Source organism: Brachionichthys hirsutus, chromosome 22, assembly GCF_040956055.1.
Source record: "Brachionichthys hirsutus isolate HB-005 chromosome 22, CSIRO-AGI_Bhir_v1, whole genome shotgun sequence".
Taxonomy (NCBI): Eukaryota; Metazoa; Chordata; class Actinopteri; order Lophiiformes; family Brachionichthyidae; genus Brachionichthys; species Brachionichthys hirsutus.
Window position 1 is genome coordinate 4,326,476 of NC_090918.1, and position 23,478 is coordinate 4,349,953.

Here is a 23,478-nt window from a genome sequence, read left to right on the forward strand (position 1 = left end):
GAACCCTGTGTTAAAACTGTAGGCTCACTGCTGAAGTCTTGAAGCTATCAAGCCTGCAGGTGTTCATTTTTTATTTTTTTACATTTTTTTTTTTGCATTTTTCAAATTTGGGAGTGTGTGATTGTTTTTTCTGTTGCAGTATCAATACTAGCGTCCTTCCTTAAAACGGATCTGTACAAGTGAAATGCTAAAACAATGAGTCAGCTGTCGTGAACTATCCGTTGCAGCAGAGTCTGAAATGTTTTCTTTTCGTTCTTTCTTTTATTTATTCATTTCATGAGAATGTATTCTTAACATTACATGAAGTCAATGCACAAGCGTTTCATGTCCGGAATCCAAGACATTCACTGCTGCCAAACAAAATGTGCAAGCAATGTTTTTGATGCCGGTGCCTGATTGAGTTGTTTTGAGTTATCACAACGAATTAATCTCTCCAAACGACAGTATTTATAGACGAACATCAAAAGCAGGGTCACAGTGGCTATTGAATGCCTGAGGCCAGGCACATTGTTCAGTTTTGCCTTTGATCTGAATTGCTAATTTGACAAAAAATGACCAGCTGTACTGCAAAGAGTGACGTAACAGTGTTCTCACAAGGTCTCTGTATCTGTGTGTGCATTGCGTCTATCAACAGCTTAATTTCATTTTTTTTAATGATCATTCCAGAGCCAGGTAAAGGTAGTTTTTGAACGTTAACTACTTATTGTAACTTAATTTCAGTGCATTGCCAATAATTACTAAAAAAAAAAAACGTAGCTTTTGTCATAATGATATCTGACATTTGGCAGGAAATCCAAAATAGTTAAAGAAAGATATGGAAAACATTAGGTTGGTGATGATTCTAGAGAAGATCCAAATCCACAACATGCGTGCTGTAGCTTTACATCAAGGTGGCAGGGCTGGTAGTTATGCTTTGAATAAAGTTTGATTGAATCCAAAACCTCCATCAGCCACTGGATGTCACTCTTTCTTTAGCTACTTGAATGAATGCATTCAGTCCCCTGGCTGAAAAGCAGTAATTTTATCTCGGCTATAATCATACACAGTATAAACTTTACATGACGATAAGATAATGCCACATTCTCCATGGTCAAGTTTACACCGCTGCCTTCTAGATATAGTTTTTGTATCATGTTCTTATGTATGATGAATAATTATTTCCACAACAGTAAAATAAATAAAGTAAACAGTTTGTATCTTAAAGGACCACATTTAATGTGTGCATGGCCTAAATGAGTCTTGGGCCTTCAAAATAAATCGCAACGTTACAGTGTTAAAATACACTTTGCTTAGATATCACATTCATCACAAATGTAATGGCAGAAATAATAAATAACACAAATAACCCACGGTACATGAACAGTTACCTGCGGCAAGAAATACAACACAGTAAAAAAAAAAACACCAATAATGGAAAATTGAAACATCACTTAATAAATCGCTTACAATTACATTCTATTCAAAAACATTCTATTCAAAATTCTGTATAACAATGGGACACTTAAATATAATGGTGAAAAGGTTTTTCCAATATGCATAAAATTTCTATTAACATATCACATCCAACATTTTTCAATTTGAAACAAATTGCGTGTTTCACCTACAATCCTGCAGAAATGTGGCAAAAACATTGTTATTTATTTTAATTTAGGATATAAACATAACGATGACCATTACAATTAAAGACAACACACGCACGCGCACGTTCTCGCGCTCCTCGCTCCGTGATTTTAATTTGAAACTGTAACCGGAAGTGTAGTTTATTCCCGGCATTTGACCACTGCCAAAGTAAACCGGAGCAGACGAGCTAAAGGCTATGCGCTTGATTGAATAGACAGAATGTCGGTAAATGTAAAGTTAAATTCCAAGTATCGGTACTTGAGTATGGGATTAGCATGGTAACGTCGGCGTGAGAGCCGTCGCTGCACGGCGTAGAACGCAGAAGCTATTTAAACATTAAAGCATCGCGGCTAACAGCTAGCAGATAGCAGCTAACAGCTAGCAGGCAGACAGGTCTCCTTCCGTGTGCCAGTCAGACAAGCCCGCCGGAAGACCCCGCGATCAAAGGTAAGCTGCAGGCAAAACAATAACACAAAACGCTGGAGCTAAAACGCAAGCGGTCTCCCACCGGCCGGTGTCGCCGGTGGGAGTGTTAGCATACGTGCTAATTCTCTGTGTTTGCCCTTTTTTAAGAGTCAGCCGTGACTGGCGTGATGTAATGAACCGGGGGTTGGGATGGAGGCTGCTGTTCAGCGGCTCCACACGCTTCTCCGGTGCAACGTGAAGCGTGCTTGCGTCCGGCGGTGGTGACGCGCGCTTCGTCGCGTCCCCCTTCGCATCCTGCCGCCGTGTGTCTGCAGCCTCTCCGGCTTCGGGGGGGGGGGGGGCTCCGTGTCCGGGGGGGAACCGGTGCATCCCATCGGGCCGGGCCTGCTGTCAGATACCGAGCTGCTCGCTCTGTTTTCAGGACGCTCTTCCTTCCTCCTACGCGCACGCGCACACGCACCGATGAAGCTGCTCAATGAGCTTGTAGAGTTGAATCATGAATGAGAAGCGTCACATTCGGACTGAAACGAATAGTTGATTTTAAATAATAGTATAGTTTGGGCTCGCGCGTGATCGGTAGAAGCACCGCCCAGTTCTGAATTGGGTTTTGCATACTCGTACTGTATTTTCATAGTTTCCATCCTCTCCTCATTTGCATGTAAATCCCAAACTTTCCATGGCAAACCTTTTTGGTATCTGGAACCCAAGGGCACGAGCAAGAGCGACGTAAAGGGAAATGGAGTTTCCCTTCTGTGTTTTTCCTGCTCTGCTGCGTCCGGCTTTGGGTTTGAATGGCGGCTCCTGAAATGTGTTCATATTTGAGGCTTTTTTTCTTCTGCCTGTCTTGGTTTTATATGATTTCTTATGCAAATGTAAGCGAAAAGTGCAGACTGTAAGATTCCAGATGTAGCGTGAGCGAATTGTGGAGGCATTATTGCCACGTCATGGTGGTCTCTGTTAGCTTCCTTCATTCCTTTTATGGTGCTGGGCTCGATTTAATGCTTTACATGTACGGTAGATGGAATATGAACATTGAGAAACATTATATTTTCTTAAAATATTCGAAAGCCTTTGTAGAAACAAGACTGTAGCGACACAGTTCTGTTAATGAAGCTGATTAATCATGGCGAGGGAATATTCTTGCTTTTATGTAAAAATGTATTTGGTAAATTGGGTTTCTTGCTTTACATTCTAAACGTGCGCACGTTTCACACGTAGGGCAGAATTCTGCTCGTTTTTAAGGAGCTCGAAGGGCGAAGTTTTTTGTGCGCTGTAGGTTTCATTTGTTTGGTTTTATTAATGCGCACGTGCAGCAGAAGTCTGATAAAGAGGGTGCAATGTGAAGGGCAAAATGTGCAGCAGGTGTAACGGATTGATACCGCCACCGAGGACGCCGTGTTGTTGGACTGTGTCTGTCTGTTTTTCTGGTTTTAGCAGGATTACAGAAAAGCTTGCTCCATTTATATTCGGCATCTGGAAGCGTGCTCGCATTTGGGCTCCTGATTTGGACTCGGTTTACGCCTCCAGAGTCCAGAGGAGGGCCAGACGCATCGCCACAGACCCCCACCCACCCGGGCCGCAGGCTGTTTGTCCCGCCCCCATCAGGGAGGCGGTTCAGGACGATAAGAAGCAGCACTGCGAGGCTCAGGAACAGCTTCTCCCCCCCGGGCTGTGAAAGCAGTCGTTCCCTCGTGGCGATCTGGGACGCTTTATGCCGGCCCTGCTGTGCTGCTGCTGCTATTTCACACCACTGCCTGTGATTCTCACTCTCTCTGTGTGTATATATGTTGTGGCTTTAAGAGAGAGAATTTAGTTTTTGATTTATTTATTTATTTCGACCAGGTAAACAACAAAGAATAAAGTGATAAAACAACGCCAAATACATGCGCACACATATACATATACATATATATATACTGTACACACGTATATAGAGACATATTCACACACACACGCAGCACATGTAACATTAATTAACAATAACTCGAACAATAAATAATAACCATAATGCACTAACTATGCAATTTACGTGAGCGAAAAGGAGTAGGAAGAAGTATGTACTTATTTAACCCTACCCCTTCTAAACTTAAACATTATCTTTACTTATCAATTTACTAGCTAATGTACATAACATTCTTTACCTTTGTGTAACCGACTTTTTTTTTGCTAATGAAGATAGCGATTCCCACCATTTGATTATGTTCCGATGTGTGCCTTAAGCCGTGGGCCTTCTCACGATTTTATTATGTTCGCATAATGATAATAAAGTATCTTGAATCTCAAAGCTAAATATTGCTTCCAGGCTTGCTTGTATGTCGAGGTATTACTGTACATATGTTCCTTTTAGCTGCAGTGCTATTCATGCATCTGTGTTGAAACAGTAAAGTCAACACGAGTTTCTCACGCCAGCCTTTTCATCTCCAGCCTTTAACACAGATGGGACATGAGACAAACGCTATCGGGGGGGGGGGGGGGATGTCATCCTCCTCGCTGGGACAGATAGAAAGTTGCTTGTCAGCGGTGCACAAATCAGGTTGCATTGTTATTCACCAGTTTGCGTTGCTTCAAGAGGGAATGTGTGTCCAATGGGAGGCCTGGAAACCGTTTCATTCAAACACCTTCTGTCGAGTTGCTTCCTCCTTCATCTCTGGCTCCCCTTCATTAAACAAAAGAGAACGCACAAGGCTGGCATGGACGCCTGTCTCCAGGGCTTAAGGGGGGTTCTTGGTCCACTGCTGAGCAGAGCCGTGGACACGCGGGAGTAAACGTGGACACGCGGGCGTAAACGTGGACACGCGGGAGTAAACGTGGACACGCGGGAGTGAACGTGGACACGCGGGAGTAAACGTGGACACGCGGGCGTAAACGTGGACACGCGGGCGTAAACGTGGACACGCGGGAGTAAACGTGGACACGCGGGAGTAAACGTGGACACGCGGGCGTAAACGTGGACACGCGGGCGTAAACGTGGACACGCGGGCGTAAACGTGGACACGCGGGAGTAAACGTGGACACGCGGGCGTAAACGTGGACACGCGGGAGTGAACGTGGACACGCGGGAGTGAACGTGGGCACGCGGGAGTGAACGTGGACACGCGGGCGTAAACGTGGACACGCGGGCGTAAACGTGGACGCGCGGGAGTGAACGTGGACACGCGGGCGTAAACGTGGACACGCGGGCGTAAACGTGGACACGCGGGAGTAAACGTGGACACGCGGGCGTAAACGTGGACACGCGGGAGTAAACGTGGACACGCGGGAGTAAACGTGGACACGCGGGAGTAAACGTGGACACGCGGGAGTAAACGTGGACACGCGGGAGTAAACGTGGACACGCGGGCGTAAACGTGGACACGCGGGAGTAAACGTGGACACGCGGGAGTAAACGTGGACACGCGGGAGTAAACGTGGACACGCGGGAGTAAACGTGGACACGCGGGAGTAAACGTGGACACGCGGGAGTAAACGTGGACACGCGGGAGTAAACGTGGACACGCGGGCGTAAACGTGGACACGCGGGAGTAAACGTGGACACGCGGGAGTGAACGTGGACACGCGGGAGTGAACGTGGGCACGCGGGAGTAAACGTGGACACGCGGGCGTAAACGTGGACATTATTATTCCATTATTGAGGCCTGAAACGATTTGTTCAAACGTTCCTTCTTTCCTATAAAAATGAGAGAAGCAAAAGTACTGCATTAAATATTTCCTCTGTTACTGCATTTATATTTGAGATCTTTGCGTTTTAATGACTGTAAATATTATTATTATTATTTTTTTGTGATCGCTCAGGTGTCTTGTTCACATCAGTGCTAGCTAACGATACCTGCATGAGGCGTCATGTGAATGCAGGGCTGTCATGATCATTAGATGTCACCTGATGATTGTTTTGTCATAAAAATGATCATGTAAATCTAATCGTAGTTTAATAATCAATCAATAAAGAAGAGCCGTTCATGTTTATGCTGTTGTTCATCTGCTCCACGTCTCGGCTGGATGTTTTGGTTTTTTAGCTTTGTGCAGTTATTCATTCTTGATCACTACGCTCTGACATTGAATCTAAGAGATCTCCTCCAAACGATCAAGTTAGTATTGATCATTTGATGAAAAGTTGTGTGCCTCGAGAGATTCGGCGGCCGGTGGGGCTAATGGCTAATTCGAGTAAGCGCAGCTCGATGATGTCATTGCTGAGCACCGGTCAGGCGTCAGGGGGGTGACCTCAGACTGAGCGTGCTACGTGCTCATCTGCGTCCAAACTCAGCTGCGGGTCTGAGGGATCCACAATGCATTGCTGCTGGTGGTAACGCGCGGCGGTCGTGCTTTCTCTTGTTTGAACCCGTGTTCGGTAAGGACGTGGGGCTAAACGGCAGGAAGTTCTTCCTCCTTTCTGCCGGGATACGTTTCAAACGGCAGCCATTTCTTCATCCCAGTGAGCCGTCGGCCGGTGGGAGGCGGACCGTGGCTGCGGCGTGCGCTCAGATAAGCGTGTCTCTTCCATTATTCACAAAGGTTTTCCACTTGAGTTGGTGCGTCTCTCGACTTGCGCATCTTTGTGAGTCCCATCTTGTGGCGCCGGTGAGGTAGACCAATCCTGAAAGACCGGGAAGAAATGCGTGTTTAATGCCGACCTCAGCTCTTGGTCCGATTTGGGAGTTTTTAACAGAGCTGTGTGACTCATGTCGCCGCAAAGAACGGCTGATTGCTGCATCGGTTGTTGGAAACATCTCGGACTGCTTGTCTCCAAAGCTTTGCTGCCGGGGTGATGACCAATATTAGCCTTCCAAAGGCTGATAAAGAGGAACAGAGCGTCACATTCAAATCAATACCAATTAAATGATGAAAGTTATCATTCGAATAAATGTATCAAAAACGTTATTTGTCCTGAAAGTGGAAAACGATCTCCCATCCGTCGCAGCACATTTACGAAGCAGCAGGTTTAACGTTCTTAAATAATTGTGAGTGTGCTTTTCATTTTATTTCAGGAAAATGCTTTTCAGTTGGTTCTATTTACCTCCACCTTTTCCTGTGGGCTTTATCACTGGGGCTGTGACCCGGTTCTTCGGGGGGGGGGGGGGGGGGGGGCTGTAGCGACCGGGGTCAGGTGCAGCGGGGGGAGCTTTACTGCTGCTCCGCCGGCGCCGGCAGCATTGCAGCCCGAGCCTATAGTAGAGGAAAGAATATGGTGATGTCATGTCTGTCCCCTTTATCGCTCGCTCGCTCGCTCGCTCTCTCTCTCTCTCTGTATCTCGGAGGCTGTTGTGGCTTTCAGTTCATTTGGCTGCATAAGCGCTGCATACGGTAGGTGCTCCCCACCTCACCTCCTCGTGCGCTCTTGCACACGTGCACGCTGCATCGAAGCCGCTGTTTTAATGTCTGCGCGTTGATCTGTGTAAATATGGTCGGTCCGTGCTCCTGTGTGCTAAACTCTCTCCCGCTGCCGTCGTGTGCGGAAGGCTAACGCTAACGGTGCGTGTCCCGACGGAGGTGAATCGCATCTGTGCTGCTTTCGACCGCGCCGATTACAAATGGGTGACGACTATGATCCCGGCTTTCCTCCGGCTTCCTCTCGTCTCCCTCAAAGGGCACAAGAATATCGTGACCTTTGCACTTCAGTCGTAATTCAGGCTGATATCTGCCAATCCTTCAAAATCTAAAATAGGAATGAGGCTAAAGGTAAAGTTATCTCTTCCTCCCTTTTCCGTTTTGCATAAGACACAATCAGACCCGTATTCGGGTCGGGCTGCGTGCGTCACACACATTTTCATGGTAGTGAGCGGTGTGCTGTTCCTCTCCATCGCTCTGGAAGGGTGGGTTTGTTCTGGCAGGCAGCTGCAGTGCTTCTCCTATAAGGGGACTAAAGGTCACCACGACCTCCTTGGCACTAAAGGAGCGCAGACCACCTCCTTCTCCTCCGCATCGGCATTCCCATCCACCTGCCGCTCGGACGGATCCCATGCACGGATGTTAGCGAGCGATGAGTCACCTTGTTGCCTTCTGGAATGAAATACAGCGTTCGTTTTGCAATCTGACCTCTTTAGTGGCGTTCCACTTTCTGCTCGCCCACAAGAGAGTCCTTGTCCTGCGAGAATTATGCTGCCGGCGATATTATAGCAGGACAGAAGTGCCGTTTTAACAGGGTGGGAACCTCCTGCCTGAAGACAGAACACGCCGGTCCCGTCGTTCTGATACAGAACACACACTCACGGGTCTGATTCTGATCTACACAGGTGATCTCACCATTCACGGGGACTACTCTCAAATGTAGGAAACAGACGAATATTAGAATAATTCTGAGCCTTAATCTTTTTTGGATGAAAGAGCAGCTATTGCATGCTTTCGTAGACTGCTTGCACATCTTTCTGCGGTCTGTGCTTTTCGCTTGAAGCCAAAATGCTCCCAAATACCAGACGAAGCATCCTTTGAGGTGGACGCAGCTCTGCTTTCTGACCGGCTGGTGGCGCTATGTTTGCATTAACGTGCATTTTAAGGTACATATGGTCATGTATTTTTTTTTATATGATAGTTCATGGGCATAAGCTTTGGGTAAATTAGCGAGGAGCTCCGAATGTTGGTTGGGCTGCATTTAGAGTTAATTACCCAGCCTCGTGCATAATTAATCACAGCTCGTCTACTTTCGTCCACATTTCTGTTTTCACTCCGCTTCATCTTTCAAATATCGCCCCGTTAACATTCGGTTGGTGTGAGATTAATAGTCAGACAGTCCCACAATTCTGTGCTACAAGTCTTTGCCAGTTTTTGAATGTATCCGTGCTTATTTGGGGCAGAGGAGAGCCGTGTCATTGATCAGGTTTAATTTGCTCGTGCTCGGCTGAAAACTCGGCTAACCAACGTAATACAGGCACGCAAATAAATGATGGAATTTCCGTAAATAAAATATTTAATGTCTATAATTTTGGGAGGCGGGCAGATATCATGGGGGGTGGGGCAACAATTCCCCTTAAAAGACTTAAACAATGAATTGGTCCTAACACCAGCGAACATGTAGCTACCGACACCTTTTTTTTTTTGTGATAGGGCTCCATTTTGTCCGAATGCTTTGCAAAATGGATCAATGAGTCGCATCTGATATCCTTCGAGGTTTTTGCCACCAACACCAGGATTCATCCAGGTATTTTATATTATACTACATTTGAAATTGTAAAATAAATGCTGAGGTGTTGTTGTGGGCGCTGACCATTGATGCGTTTGTAAAATGTGGAGAAACAAATAAGGGCTAACGTCATAAATGAAAATGCATTTCTATTTTGGCATCACGTAAGCCAGCGCAATGCAGTCTCTACATTATCCGGTGGGCATATGCACCCTGGAGCCAAACCCTCAGGATACTGCCGGAAGCTTTATTGTGGAAGGGACAGAAGTCATGTAAAGGCAAAGCAATCAGCAATTTGCTGCTGATGGGATTTAATCTGAGATACTGGGATTGCAGCCTCAGAATCCTCTCTCCTGCATTGACCTTCAATTTCAGTGTTCGGATTTGGACACATTGTCTTTTTGCCATTTCTTTCTTTCTGCATTCTGTGTGTAGCGAGGCCGCCCTCTGTTCCTGCCTGCGTGGCGGATGACTGTTCCTCACCGGCTGACCTTCAGGGTTCATTCTGTGTAAAGACGTCTCATCCTGTGAGCTGAACCGAACTGGGACAGGCGGCTTGAACGAACTCATTTTCCTTCTGTTTTAAATTTCAGCAGAGATCGTTTTTGAAATCGTAGATGAACCATCAGCCTCGGGTTCCTGATCGACTGACATTTCTAATATAGCATTGTGTTTCGTATTGCTCTGCAGGAAATTACTTCCAGCCATCAAGAGTTATTTTATCTAAAACGAATGCTTGGCACGTCTCAGAGCGCCACATATCTGGATGTGTGAGGTCACCGTGGTAACACAATCATATTGCTCTCTTCTGTGTTGCTGTTAGAAAAGCCCTCTGAGAGCACAGACCTCCGCCAAGCAGCTCGTTCCCCTCCTAACTGGATCTACACTGTCCACAAGGTGATCTGGATCAGCACCAAAAGGTTCTAGATTGTTCTTGCTATCTTTACACACCAACCATGAAAAGTAATAATGAATCAGAGTTTGTATTTATTTTTATTTTTTTAGGTTTTCAATGTTAAAATGTAATATTTTTTCCTGACCTCATTCTGGATCAGATCCAGTTTTGCATATCGGACCCCTTTATGACTGGGATTTTTGGTGCGTGAATTGGGAAGGGATCCAAGTTAGACCAAGATCCATCTTCAGATCCTTTTTTAAAATCAAGATCCAACCAGCAGGATTTCCGTAATCCTGCTAAACGCAATGTGTGCCCATATTTTTGGAAAACTTGCGACAGTATCCGCAATCTGGATACGATCGGGATGAAATTCGGTGGCAAGATAGAGATCCCGACCCTACATGACTGTCATAGTTCATAAACATCAGTCAATAATCAACCGAGATATTGAGGAACACATTCTTTTTATCTCCATTGACTGCAGCGTTAAAAAAAACCCAACACCGACAAAAACATCGGCGGAGGTAATTAGTTCATGTTAGCATGTTAGCATGTAAACATAAGGGGATGAAAACTGCACAGAGCTGCTAGCATTGCTGTCGGCTTTCATTCTCAGACAGGGTGTGGCTTAATACCACCTTAACACCGCAGAACCCGTCAGTGTCTGAGGAGCTGGTACAGCTGTCAAAGAAGCAGCGACAAAAGGTTCTGAAAATAGTTTTCTGCTTGTAGTACACAGAACTAATGCTAGCTGATAAGCCAGGGGTGGGCAAACCTTTTGACTCGCGGGCCACAATAGGTTCTAAAAACGGTACAGGGAAAAGGTCGACTGAATGGGGTTTAATTCAATTTTATTTAATGATATAATTTGGATAAGTTTGGCGGGCCGCATATGGCCCCCGGGCCTGGGTTTGCCCATGTCTGTGATAAGCCATACTTTATTGCGCTAATGTGAGTGCAACAGGAAGCTACGAGCCCAACCATCTTAACAAAGCGCCGTCATCCGGATCAATCAGCTGTCCTGCAGCACTTCTAACCCCTAAGAAACGACTTTTGCTGCGCGCTGGAAACGATCCTGGAAGCTCTTCCATCAGCCGCAGAGCGGCTTGGCGAGTGCTATCAAGGAGTAGCAATGAGGGAGAGTTTGGATCATCAGACGGAACCGTAGCAGACATTTGTCGCTGCTGTATCCGGCATCAGCATTGTTACACTGTTATCTCTCATCGACGATGGTGGCACATTGCAGATGGCACTCAGCTGCAGGTAATCGTTTCCCATGCAGACAGTCGTGATCGGACGCCATAGATCTGTTCTCTGGCTGTCAGAGAACAGATCTATGGCCTTTTGGAATTGGACGCAGCGCTCTGAATGGCTGCTGTCTTTGGATGGCCTTCAGGTTCAAATAAAAACCAGTAAAATCAAAGCGTGTCATCGCTGCAGGTTTGGGACAAGTACGCTTCTAGTTTGCTGTTATTATTTTGGCACCTACTATTTTCCAAAATTGTAAACCCAATAAGTAACTTTTAGGGTTAGAATTATTGTTCTCACTATAAACCCTTTTGCTTTTGTTGTGGTCCGTCTGTCCGTCCAGCCTCCTCTGATCTAGGGTGCAGCGTTGTATTCCACACATTCCTCTCCCTTGCAATACTTTCCACTTTCTTCTGGGTTTTCACACGTTCCCAGCAGTAACTGAAAAATGGTGCCGGTACCATATTTACAATGCGCGTATTGAACGATGCACAGGGCAGTATGGGTAATGAAGTCTTAGCGTGCGCTCGGTGCCGTGAAGGCTGATGTGGGGCTATGATAAGCAGCGGTGCAGCTGGTGAAGGATTAAAGCAGAGCGTCCCGGAACCCTGAAGGAACGTTCCTGGCGCTTGGAGAAGTGCGGGTACGGTCAAGGGATATTTTTAGAAGTCCCGGAAATCCGTACCGTACCGGCCCACTTAAAGCACTGTTTCCCAGAACGGATGAGATTTATCATTCCCCCAGCGGGTTCTGTGTCTACAAGGTCTAAATGTACCACTTGAGAATAGTACTAAATCAGATAGTACTTGGTTATATTCCTTCACTAAAATTTTAGATTTAACATAAAAGTTAAGGACAAATATACCGGAAATCAGATCAAATATGTGTTAACCATATCCTCCATTACGTATGCTCTGCTATTATTGGCATCGGTGGCAGACAGAGAAAAATGCATATGAAACAATTGATCAAATAGCGATTAAAAGAAATATGTGTGCTTAAATGTTATGTAATTCGGTGAAATAGTTTCTGACACGCGTCACTCAAAAATAAACGTAAAACTTCCTGCCCTTGAGGGTAGCTGTAAATAGAAAACAGTCAACTGCTCCAGAAGCTGACTGGATGAGAACACGAGCTAAATACTGGGCTGTTAGCCAGTGATGAAGAGCGAGCTGTAGAACCCTGGACGAAGCAGGAGACTGTGTGCATCCCGGAGGCTTGTTCCACTGGCATTCCTGGAATACACTTAACAATAGAGGCAGATATTGGTCGAGAATAATCAAAGCAGGCCTTCCTTTATTTGGTAAAGTGTTCATAAATCAATATGCGGATTCGTGGAGTGGCAGCTGGGTGAGGTAGAGTTTAATAGACGGATGCGTGTACACGCTGCTATTGTGTTGCCTCATAAAGACCCTGTTGGCTCCGGGTGCAGCGTTGCACTGTTGAAACGATTACCCTTTTGTTCCTGTAGTATTTATGTGCTTGTATTGTTAATTTAATAACGTTATATTCTTGGTATTAAAGTTTAAGGACAACATGAATATGGCAAAACGGACTGCTCTTTCCACCTTTGCGGTGCTCAAAGCGCTTTACATGAGGCCTCACATCCACCCATTCACACACACATTCACCCTCCAGTGGGCGACTGCTGCCTTGCAAGGTGCTGCCAGACCCACTGGGAGAAATTTGGGGCTCAGTGTCTCGCCCAAGGAAACTTCGACATGCAGACAGTCCGAGCTGGGATTCGAACCACCGACTGAGCCACAGCGCAATACAGAACGGACACGAATGAATTGGACCTGTGTGATTCAAAGCAGCGCTTTGTGACGTCAACATCTAAAACAAAAGAAACGCTGAGTGGTGTGTGATGCCTCCTGATTATTCTTTCCCAGCCTTCTATCTTTCCGTAAAGCTCATGAACAATGTAAGGCTCCGGCATGTTTTGTTTTCGGTAGAAGGATCTGACAGAACAGGGAAAAAGGAGAGGAACGGCCGGGCTGGATCTGCCGTCCCTCCTTGCATGCACTGGAAACATGGCGATTATTAAAGGCCTGGAGCTTCAGCTCCCGTGTTTTGGGCTTCTGCTGCACGGAAATGACTTCTCTATGCTAACAGGGGAGCAGGCATGACTGCTCAGATAAGTCCAGTCCTGCAAAGTAGTCATCCCACTTGCATTTAAAGGCCACTTCAACTGCATAAGTTAAATAAAATTAATTCAAAGCCCGAGAGGAATCACTAAGCGGTGGAAATCATTATTATCCTCTTGTGTAAAATTAGTTTTTCTCTTTCTCACGTAGCAGATATGCAGCAATCGGAGCAGCGTTGACTGAGGATTTACGGATGATGGAGTCCTCAGCTGAGTCCCAGCAGGATCCTGAGAAAACTTCGGTGAGTCAATGCGGCCCTACCCGAACGCATGTACAGTTTAGAGACTTTTTTGTAAAAAATCAGTGGGCCAAGCACAGATCTGCGGGGTATGCCTTGGTTGCTCCTGAGGTTTTGGAATATTGATAGTGAAAAGAAGCAACTTTTGAGAAAATCATTTTTAGGATATCGCTTAAAGAAATTGTTTAGTATTTTTCATTTTTTTAAATTTTGACATCCGAAAATAATCTGTTGATTGATTAATTTCTAAACCCACCTTTTCTGATGCCTATTTTAGGAGCTGCATAATTAATCGACCCATTCACAAATTGGTTTGAAAGTTCTAGGGAGATGCATTGCTGGGAGTATGTTTCTTCTCTCTCCTCATTATGAGATCCTAATAATCAGGAAGCCAAAAACCGATTGGAAGGTTTTTCTTGGAAGGTTTTTTGACAGCAACCACTCCCTCCCTCCCTCCCTCCCTCCCTCCCTCCCATTCCATACAGCTGCCACCATTCATCTGCTGTCATGTATGCATTGTGCACGCCATAATGCAAGCTAGTGACCTGCTGTTCAGGGTAGGCAGCAATGAATAGCCACATAGACAGACATTGTGCACTCGAACAATGGGCTCAAGGTGGCTTAGAGTTAAGAGAAGTAGGAGATCACTGACTGTGAGGGGATTGGAGCAGCTTTGCCAAGGTACTCCACCCCTATTAGTGGAGGTAGTTGTATTAGGATGCTGCCCACGTATAAAAGTATCATGCCGGAGTTCTGGGATAAGTGATCCAATTGTTTAGCACAATGGTTTCTATAAATGTCATTTGAGTCTCTTGGGAAGTGGGTGGTTACTCTTTCTCTATGGTGAAACTGTAGGGTATATAATATAATTAACCATTCAAACATTTTTAAAAAGCCTTGTTAGTTTTGTGCTTGTGTCATTTGTTTTATACTGTTCTTAGTACCATGTAGTTTATTTGCATGCTGCTTCTGTGACCTGCAATTTTTCCCCTGGGCGTAAATCGTCCAATTACCTTTTGAAAGAGCCCTTTTTACACAAAAACACGTCTTCATATCAGTAAAATAGGACTCTTCTATGTGATACTTTTATTACAGGTAGCTTCTTCTTTTTCTTTTTTATGAAGTAGTTGAATGCCCTTTCACAAAACAAAATGAACGGGCATAAACTGGGCTTTTGAAAACCAACACGATATGGTGCTTTCTTACAAAGCAGCATTTCTTGGAGCCGCATGTTCTTATGATCATTTGACATGTCTGTTGATTTGTCTTGCTTGTAAAGCCAGAATTTAGGGAGTAAGAAACTGAGCCTGACTCATAGTGCTACTGATAATACAGCTGGCAGCCTGCGATAATAGAAAATAAATAGAAAAATCAATATAATCTCATACCTGGGATGTGTGGCTGCTTTTTTTTTTTGTGCAGTCATCAATTATTTTTATTTATTTGTATTTATTCATTTATTTGATAGGGACAGTGCACATTAATGAACATCTATACAGACGCATCTAATAGACGTAAATATGCCAGATTTTAGCAAAAATGCTAATTTACATCCGCAGTCCCTCGGCAGGTTACAGAAAGACACAACAAGAGGAAGACATAAGAAAAAACAAGAGGTTACAATAAAAACACAGTGCAGTAACAGTATTACTGAACCGTTTAGAGCTAGTGGTTACAGGCCTGGTTTACCTTCAACCACTGCTTGAGGTGAGCTTTGAAGGTTTGTAATGTGGGACGCTCCCTGATGGCGAGTGGAAGGCTGTTCCAGATCTTACTGGCCTTTACAGAAAGAGCATTTTGTCCAAAGGCTGTTTTTCTGAGTGGGACCTCACAGTCCCCTCTAGAGACTTAAAATGGGATGGATTTATTTGCACTGGGAATAAAAATACAGGGAATGTAGAATGGCATCGAGGTGAGGAATTGTTAGAAATGCTGCGTGCGTGTTCCCCTCACATTTGTGTCCATTAACAGGTAAGCGTTCCCTAAAATGCATACCACACTCCATCCATGGTAACACATTTAGGTTACACTTTCTGATGAAGCCTGCTTCCCGCTGGCATCAGACCAGAGAATAAATGCAGAAGTCAGAAAAGAGAACCACAATTTACATAAAAGCAAAGAAAACAAATCCATCTGTTATGAGTCTCTAAATCAGGGCCCCGGTCAGACGCTTCTGCTTCTTCAATAAAATATGGAATTGCAGCTTTTTTCCATGAAATGAGGCAGATCATATTTTCCTGCTGCTGCAGTCGCTGCCCTAATACGGTTGCTTTTGCTATTTTATCGCTCCTTGAAATGTTCCTTTGACTGCAAAACAAATGTGAGATGTAAAATTATGTGATTAAGTAAATGATTTTGGAAGAAAAACGACAACAAAGAAACACATGAGCAAATGGAACAATGTCAATAATGATAGTGATGATGATGATAATTGTAAATGATGCATCTTGTTGCAGCCGAAGGTGCGATTCAGCCTTTGGTTATGTAAAGTCCGTTGTGCAGTGGATGAGTGGAAATGATCCCCAAACGGCGCGTGTGTGGACGGGATACGTCTGGGCACGGGGCGAACTGGGCCCGGGTGTGTTTCTGTTTCTGTTCTGCCCCGGAGACAGAAAGCGCAGCAACAGTAGCAGGAAATAAGTCGAGAGTCGTAAAAAGGCAAATCGCTCTCAAAGCCACGGACCGAATCACACCCAACGCGACGTTTTGTCCTGCAGCAGAGCGCTTTAGTTCAAATGGTCCGTGAGCCAATCAAAAATGAGCTGTTTGTTTCTTAAGCAGTCGGTCTATTTGCAGGCTTCTTGCAGGAAGTTGTTTCACCGCTGTGGTGCGGTGCACAGGGCTTATTTTATCCAACCTCATCATGTGATTTATGGTCTGTGCCCCCCCCCCCCCCTCCGACTTCCAGGTAGCGCGTCCTGTTTCATCAGCAGATCGAGGGGTAGTGGTCACCTACACATCCAGTCAGAACTCCAAAGTGTTTTCACACGCAGACTCAAAATGGGTGGGATGCAGTGATAGAAAATCCCAGAATGCTTTGCAAACAGAGACGGCATAATTGGAAAATGGCTAGCGTTCCGGTAAAAGAAGTGCATAAGTGTTGTTGTTAGGGGCGGGACGAGACACACATTTCACGCGAGATTGAGTTCACGAGATTTAAAATTAATGTGAATAAAATCACATGAAAGGTATTTTTCAATATATATTTTCTTTTATAGAGCAGACTGCAGCAACATAATCTAACAAATGTAAAGTGTAACTGTTAACATGAACAGGAGAGTAACTTTTGTTACAGGCTCATTTTTTAAATTATGCTACACTAACAGCGGAGATGTTTTTTTGAACGGAATGGCTTAACAAAATAAAATGCTTTTTTTTAAAAGTGTTCTGGTCTCCGAACCGTGGTTGGGTGACACCGGGGAGATCGCTCCCCTCCAGGGCCGAAGGCTGCTTCTTCCTCCGGGGGGGTTGACTACCCGACTGGTGAACGAAGCTAAAGTGCAGCAATGCTAAAGGGACACGCCAGACTAGCCGAATAGACGAAGATGTTTTATTCCACCTCATAAAGATGTCCTTTTTTCTCGCTACCTCTCGCACGTAGATTATATCTCCGCTCCGCGGCTTCACTCCGTCACGTGGGGGGAGGGGCGCCCACCAACGCAGACCTAAAGAGGGCACTTATAGTTTGCAGGAAGGTGTTGCCCCATGATCTGGTCCCATCCAGTAAACATTTTCAGTTGCAGTATTACATTAAACATCCTGACAAACAGCAAATATGTTGTGCGTCAGCTGATGTGGCTGCCGGCTCCCGTTAGGTAGCGCGTGTGCGTGTTCCGCGTGTCCGTGCGTTTTTTGCAGCTCCATCACGTCCATCATCATTTCAATCTGTTGCCAGTTATGTGTCAATTCTTAACATTTTAATTGAACTAATGTCTGTTTTGTCTTTTGTTTTCTGTCTCCTTTGTTGTCGTTGTTGTTTGTTGTTGTCCTGTGTGGCTGCGGTCTCTCCCCCCCCCCCCCCCCCCCCCCGCTGCCGACGCTGCGCCACTATCACCCGACCTGCTGCACGCCATCCAACATCTGGTCAACAACACATGGTGCCCCCCCCCCTCGGTCTCTCACACCTTTCCTACCCCCTCGCCTGCTGTCCACCACCTCTCACGTCTTTCCACCCTGCGTGCCGCCCCCTTTCTGCCTCCGCCCGTTTCCCATGCTAGCACCAGGCAGAGTTGACCGAGCGCCATGCCTCCTCCGGTAAAAGTCATGTTACCTTTTTACACAATGTTTTTCCACGTAATTAAACGCGTCTTAGATTCTTAAATGCTATTTCTGTGTGCTCTGCCAGAACCTTAATTTACCCGTCGAGGTTCGCCCTCATTAATAAACCATTAACTACAGTTTGATGGAACATGATTTCTGTTCTATTCTATTGACATGACATTTGCTTTGGACTTTCATTGTACGTGCAGGTTTTTCAGGTTAACGGGGGGGGTGGGAGGATGTTCTTTTTTTACACCTGTTTCACCCCTGCCTCATTAATATGTGGGGGGGTCACCCACATTTTTCACCGTTGTCTGCCCATACCCGTCCCTTCGCAAAGTTTTGTAGAAGTGCTGTTAATTTAGTTCTGCCTGCCGACCGACAAACCAAACAAGCAATGGATGAAAATAGAACCTCATTGGTGGAAAAGCAAACTATGGACGGGACCTTGAAGTCCTTTGAGAGGACTGTGGTGCTGCATCGTGCACAGAGAGATATTTAGAAATGTAGAGAGAGGTTTTTGTCACTAGTCACTCTATAATTTGGCTGGAACAGACTGTATTAACGGCACATTCAGTATCGACAGTTTTCATGTTATATGTTGTAAATGTTTCTCAATTTGATAAAGCAAGAAGTTCAGTGATTGTAAAATCTCCCCTCAGCTCACAGTTGATGCTTCCGGACACGCCTTTGCCAAGCAAAGCATGCTCCCGTTGCCTAGCAATAGCGTACCGGCTTCATTAGCTCCAGTCAAACGAGATGGGATGATAAGGGACAAGAACAATCAATGTCCTTATGAAATGTTTTTAAGGGGGGGGGGGCTGCCTGTGTGATACTATCTGATCTGAGGTAAGCTGTCTTTCACAACACGTGTTCTTCATCTTTCATCGCTCCTGCTCTTTCTCTGACTAGCTACCATAGTGTACGGGGATGAAGCTGTCCTTCTGACGCCAGGCAGGATGAGCCAGCGCCAGGTGAAGGAGCGGGACAAGGACAAGGACAAGGACAAGGACAAGGACAAGGAGAAGGACAAGGAGAAGGAGGCAGGCCAACTAACGCCCGGCAAGGAGCACGTCGCCACCCCGTCGAACCTCAGCCCAGGGGTCAGCTATAGCCATGGTGAGATGCTCCTCCCTTTATTCGTGCTGTTGAGGCCACACGGACACGAGTTACCCCCCCCCCCCCCCGAGGGTTCACCGGAGCTCAGCTTCGGTTTGTGCAGAGTCGGCTCCATGGATGCGTTTTGTGCTTTCTAACCTGCACCGGGTTCTTAAAGAAAATGTGAATTTAAAGGAAAACGTGTCATATTTAAGCAGCAGGACTGTGAAAGGTTGTTAATGGCTTCAAATGCAAAGCACCAGCATAAATCTGGATGCGTTTCTCATTTCCCTGTCATACAGGTGAAATAAATGATCCATGTTCTGCCTATTCACCTTACTAGTGCTCTTTAGTTCATCTCAGCGCACCCTCATTGTTTGCTTTGACCGTTTATCCACACGTACAGTAACCGCACACCGTGCAGCCTCTCTTTGTCACGTCTGCCACAGAGATTGGAACAAAGGTCGTGTGATTACGTTTGGTCATCTGTACATCCAGGTATATCACAAGTTCTTAAAGGATTTTCATTAAACGCGTGGAGGAATGAGTCGAGGCCAAGTAAGAGTAGGAAGCAAATCCAGTCGCTGTTGTTTTCACTGTTTCCTTGAAGATTTGTGAGTATTTATTATGCACCTTGCGTTTCGATCAAAACCTTCTGGGCAACCGTCGGTGTTGTGTTCAGCCTTCACCTCTGCCAGGCGGTGTTGGTGGGAAATAACGGCGACTCGTGCTCACTTGATCGGTGGCTCCCTGCCTGCGTGTGTGACGGTGCATAGCCACAAATCTCAGAACTTCATGCCTTCTTTTTGTTCTGTCTGTGCCGTTCGATGTCTTACAGTATGTGCGTGTTCAGAATTCTAATCTCCAGGTTTAGTATATCTTTGATGCTAAATATTTAAAATAATCTGCAAGCCAGCAGGTCTACAGTTTGGTGCATCATAAATTAACCAGGTTATCTTCCGGAGCCTGATGTTGCTCTTTAAAGTCTTATTATAACCAACCTTTGTGCTCATGTCATTTCAGTAGAGCGTCAAAATCTGCCTGTTAGACTGGAATAAAATGAGTTCGTTCATTACGATCTAATGTTTGTCAGACTGTTGGAAATGTCTGTGATCACAGATAAGAAACGAATGAAGACTGAAGGGTGTGTTTGGATGTGGTCTTACATCACGCTAGCTAGCATCACGCTTGTGTTGCAGCACCCTCTGCTGGTTTTTGTGAGGTTCTTCTCGATATCTGCAACTATTCCATTATTCCATAGACGGGTTTTGCTTCCAGGTGCAGAGCACCAATTACTTTTAATCGCCCAAGTACAGTATTTTCAATCAATCAAGGATTTATTTTCATCAATGTTACATTTGTATTAACACGTTATACCCAAAAATTGGATACAATTATTACCACACAATAGTAATAATAAGACAAGCCGGTGTCTGGCTGATTTTGTAACAGAGTCTGAGAGGTAACTCCAAGTCAGATCCTGACTGATGTGGACCCCGAGGTACCAGAAGCTGCTGACTCCCTGCACCACAATCCCAGGCGGATAAGTTCTACTTCCTGTCCCTTCCTAGTTACGCAATTTGTCGGGGACAGGAGGAGCGGTTTGACCTTATTTTTGGTTTTGTAGAAACGGAAACCTAAAATAAAATCTATTTTTGGAAACAAAAAGACCTTGTATTTCATTTTCGGTTTTTGTATTTTGAAAAATAAAATTGGCACAAATGTTTCATTCCATTTTTGTAGCAAAACACGAACATAAACAAACCCACCATTTATTGTCTCGACAAGTTGAATCCATTTGCGGTAACTGTTCCTCCGTCCCCCTTTCCAACGTGTTGTAAGTCCACTTCCTACCACAAGAGGGAGCAAGCATGACTCAAGTGCGCAGTATTCAATAAGTTCATAAATGTATTGATGTGCAACATACAAAAATACATAGTTAACGCCCAGATAACGAAACTAAAGTCTGTATTCCTTTACCATTAGTGTGGTCCTTATTGAAAATGAGAATTAGTTCTCAAATAAATTGCCTGCTTAAATAAATGTCAAATAATAACTGGCTACAGCGACACCATCCGTCACAAAGTGTGAAACGGTCTTTCTCTGTGGTAGCTTGGATCCTTTTTTATGACCCTCAATTGTCTGAAGCTAAAGATGCGTATCCGTGGCAACTGTTTTTTGTTGTTGTTTTTACGTCAACTGGCCTTTGGTCTCCTGTCAAAGTAATAATCGCGTTTGTAACCAGCGGTGAAAGGTCTGGTCCTTCCGTGTCTGTCTTTAGGCGGCAGTCGGATGATGGATGTTTTTTGGTTCCTTCAGTTTCATAGTTCACAAGAACAGCTCCGTCCCCTCGGCTGTAAGACTCACGAACAATTAATAATTCCGTCCCGGACTCTTGAACATTTTATAACCGGTAACTTGCCCTGTTCTCTTTGCACTGCGTGATTACGCTAGTTTTACTGCCGCTAATACACATCTGTGTATCCACTCCTGCTGCTGCTGTTTGGTGATGTGTCTGTACTTGCATGTTTTTTTGTATTTAGTCATTACTGTTACGTGTAGCACGACTTCACCGAGAAACGTTCCTCATTGACAACAAACGCCTTCTGATTCTTCTTCTCCCGATGACCGTTGTTTTGTCGTAATAACTCCTGCATTCCCAGAATGAAGGGGTAATATCGGAGCACCTTGCCTCTGATGTATACGGTATTATTCATCGATCGATATTCTAGCGCCGCCTGCTCTTCACAATCGAGACGCTGAATAGAAACACCTGCATGGAGCAACCATGTCATGGTCAAAGGTACTTCAAAATGTGGATTGCTCATTGACCTTGTAATAAATAAATGAATGATGATGCATCCTCCTGTCTTCTGTACACTTCACAATATAGAGTAGGAACGATGGATTGTATAATACGGCAGTTCAGTTTGGATTATTTCGTTTAGATTTGCCGTGTCGTCGGATCGGCACAGACACTCGTCAAGGGATCTGCCGTCTCTGTATGACTCGCTGAAGACTAAAATAAACCCAGGAGGTCCTCTCCCAGAGCTTCTTCAATCGGCTTCATTCTCGCTTTAACCGTCGTTCACTGACTTATATAGTCCTCTGAGAGAGAGAGTCCTAGTTTGTGAATCCTCTCGCTGACGATGGCGAATGAATCGGTTGGGATTCTGGGGTGGCGTCTTTAATGCGGGGGACAGACTGACAGACAGAGGACAAAGCAATGTGGAAAATATCAATTAAAGGGAGGCGAATTGGGTGCTTCAAAGAAACAGAGCAGATGGAGCCATTATAGGTTTAAGGTCAGCGTGGGGGATTAAGCCCCGTCACACGTCGTCTCCAGCAGGGCGGGGGCTGGTCTTATGTCTGCCCTCGGCCACTGCCGCTGTCCAGCGTTCCTTCTTCTGTCCATGCTGTCGTCCAATGAGTGGTTGAGCCCCAGCAAGACCCGGGCATGGGGGGGGGGGGGGGGGGTTGAACTGGACATAAGGAAGAGTGTTTGGATGTAAAGTAAGAGCGATAAAAAGAAGATGGACAATGTCTCAGCCTTGGGTCTTCTGGGTATAAAGCAGAGGGGACGCTCCCTTCATTAATAGTGAGGACATGTCCGTCTTAGCCTGACGAAAACCAAGGTACAGTATAAAGGAGTAGACCCAGGTAGCGCCTCTCAGCGTTTAGCGGCAGTGCTTTGTTCTTAGCCCTCTCGTGCTAATTCCTTCTCTGTGCCGTCCAGTGTCTTTCTGTATTGTGCTCGTCCTTTGTCTTTGTGTTTCTCATGAGGACAGAATGAAGATCGCACCAATGAAAAGGGGACTTCTATCCCTGTAGCTACGAGCCATGGTTCATAGTGCCTGACTGCTCTTACAGTACGGCTGAGGAGACATAAAGGTCAATCCCAGGCTTACATGGTCTCCCTGTAGCCGCCGTGTCTGCTTGTGACCTATTGTCCACCGTGTATATGTATCACTTGACCCTCAGATGTATTGCAGCTTTGGGTAATGTGTCAGCCATTTCCTAAACAAAGTTTGGGGGGGGGGGGGGGTTGCCGTAAGGTCAGAGAGACCAGAATTTGATGGTTTGGACATGTCCAGAGGAGAGACGGGGACTATATCGGTAGAAGGATGCTGAGGATGGAGCTGCCAGGGAACAGGACTAGAGGACGACCCAGGAGAAGAGACATGGACGTAGTGAGGGAGGACATGAGTGGCTGGTGTTGGGGAGGACGATGCAAAGGACAGGGCTAGAGGACGACCCAGGAGAAGAGACATGGTCCTAGTGAGGGAGGACGATGTAAAGGACAGGGCTAGAGGACAACCCAGGAGAAGAGACATGGACGTAGTGAGGGAGGACATGAGAGTGGCTGGTGTTGGAGAGGACGATGCAAAGGACAGGGTGAAGTGGAGAACGTTGATTTGTCAAGGGACAAACC

The 23,478-nt window shown here is 45.5% G+C and overlaps 2 protein-coding genes across 2 annotated transcripts in view; both read left to right on the top strand.

The window, feature by feature from the left end:
* LOC137910698 (uncharacterized) overlaps positions 1-23,478 on the top strand; it is a 257,139-nt gene that overhangs the window by 43,178 nt on the left and 190,483 nt on the right. The window lies entirely within an intron of this gene.
* The window catches only part of osbpl8 (oxysterol binding protein-like 8), a 29,342-nt gene continuing 19,491 nt past the window's right edge, over positions 13,628-23,478 (top strand). The window contains exons 1-3 of the mRNA XM_068755150.1: positions 13,628-13,691; positions 17,906-17,942; positions 18,861-19,067. Of these exons, the coding sequence (XP_068611251.1) occupies positions 13,644-13,691; positions 17,906-17,942; positions 18,861-19,067 (292 nt within the window). The 5' untranslated portion in view covers positions 13,628-13,643. The remainder of the gene's footprint in view (positions 13,692-17,905; positions 17,943-18,860; positions 19,068-23,478) is intronic.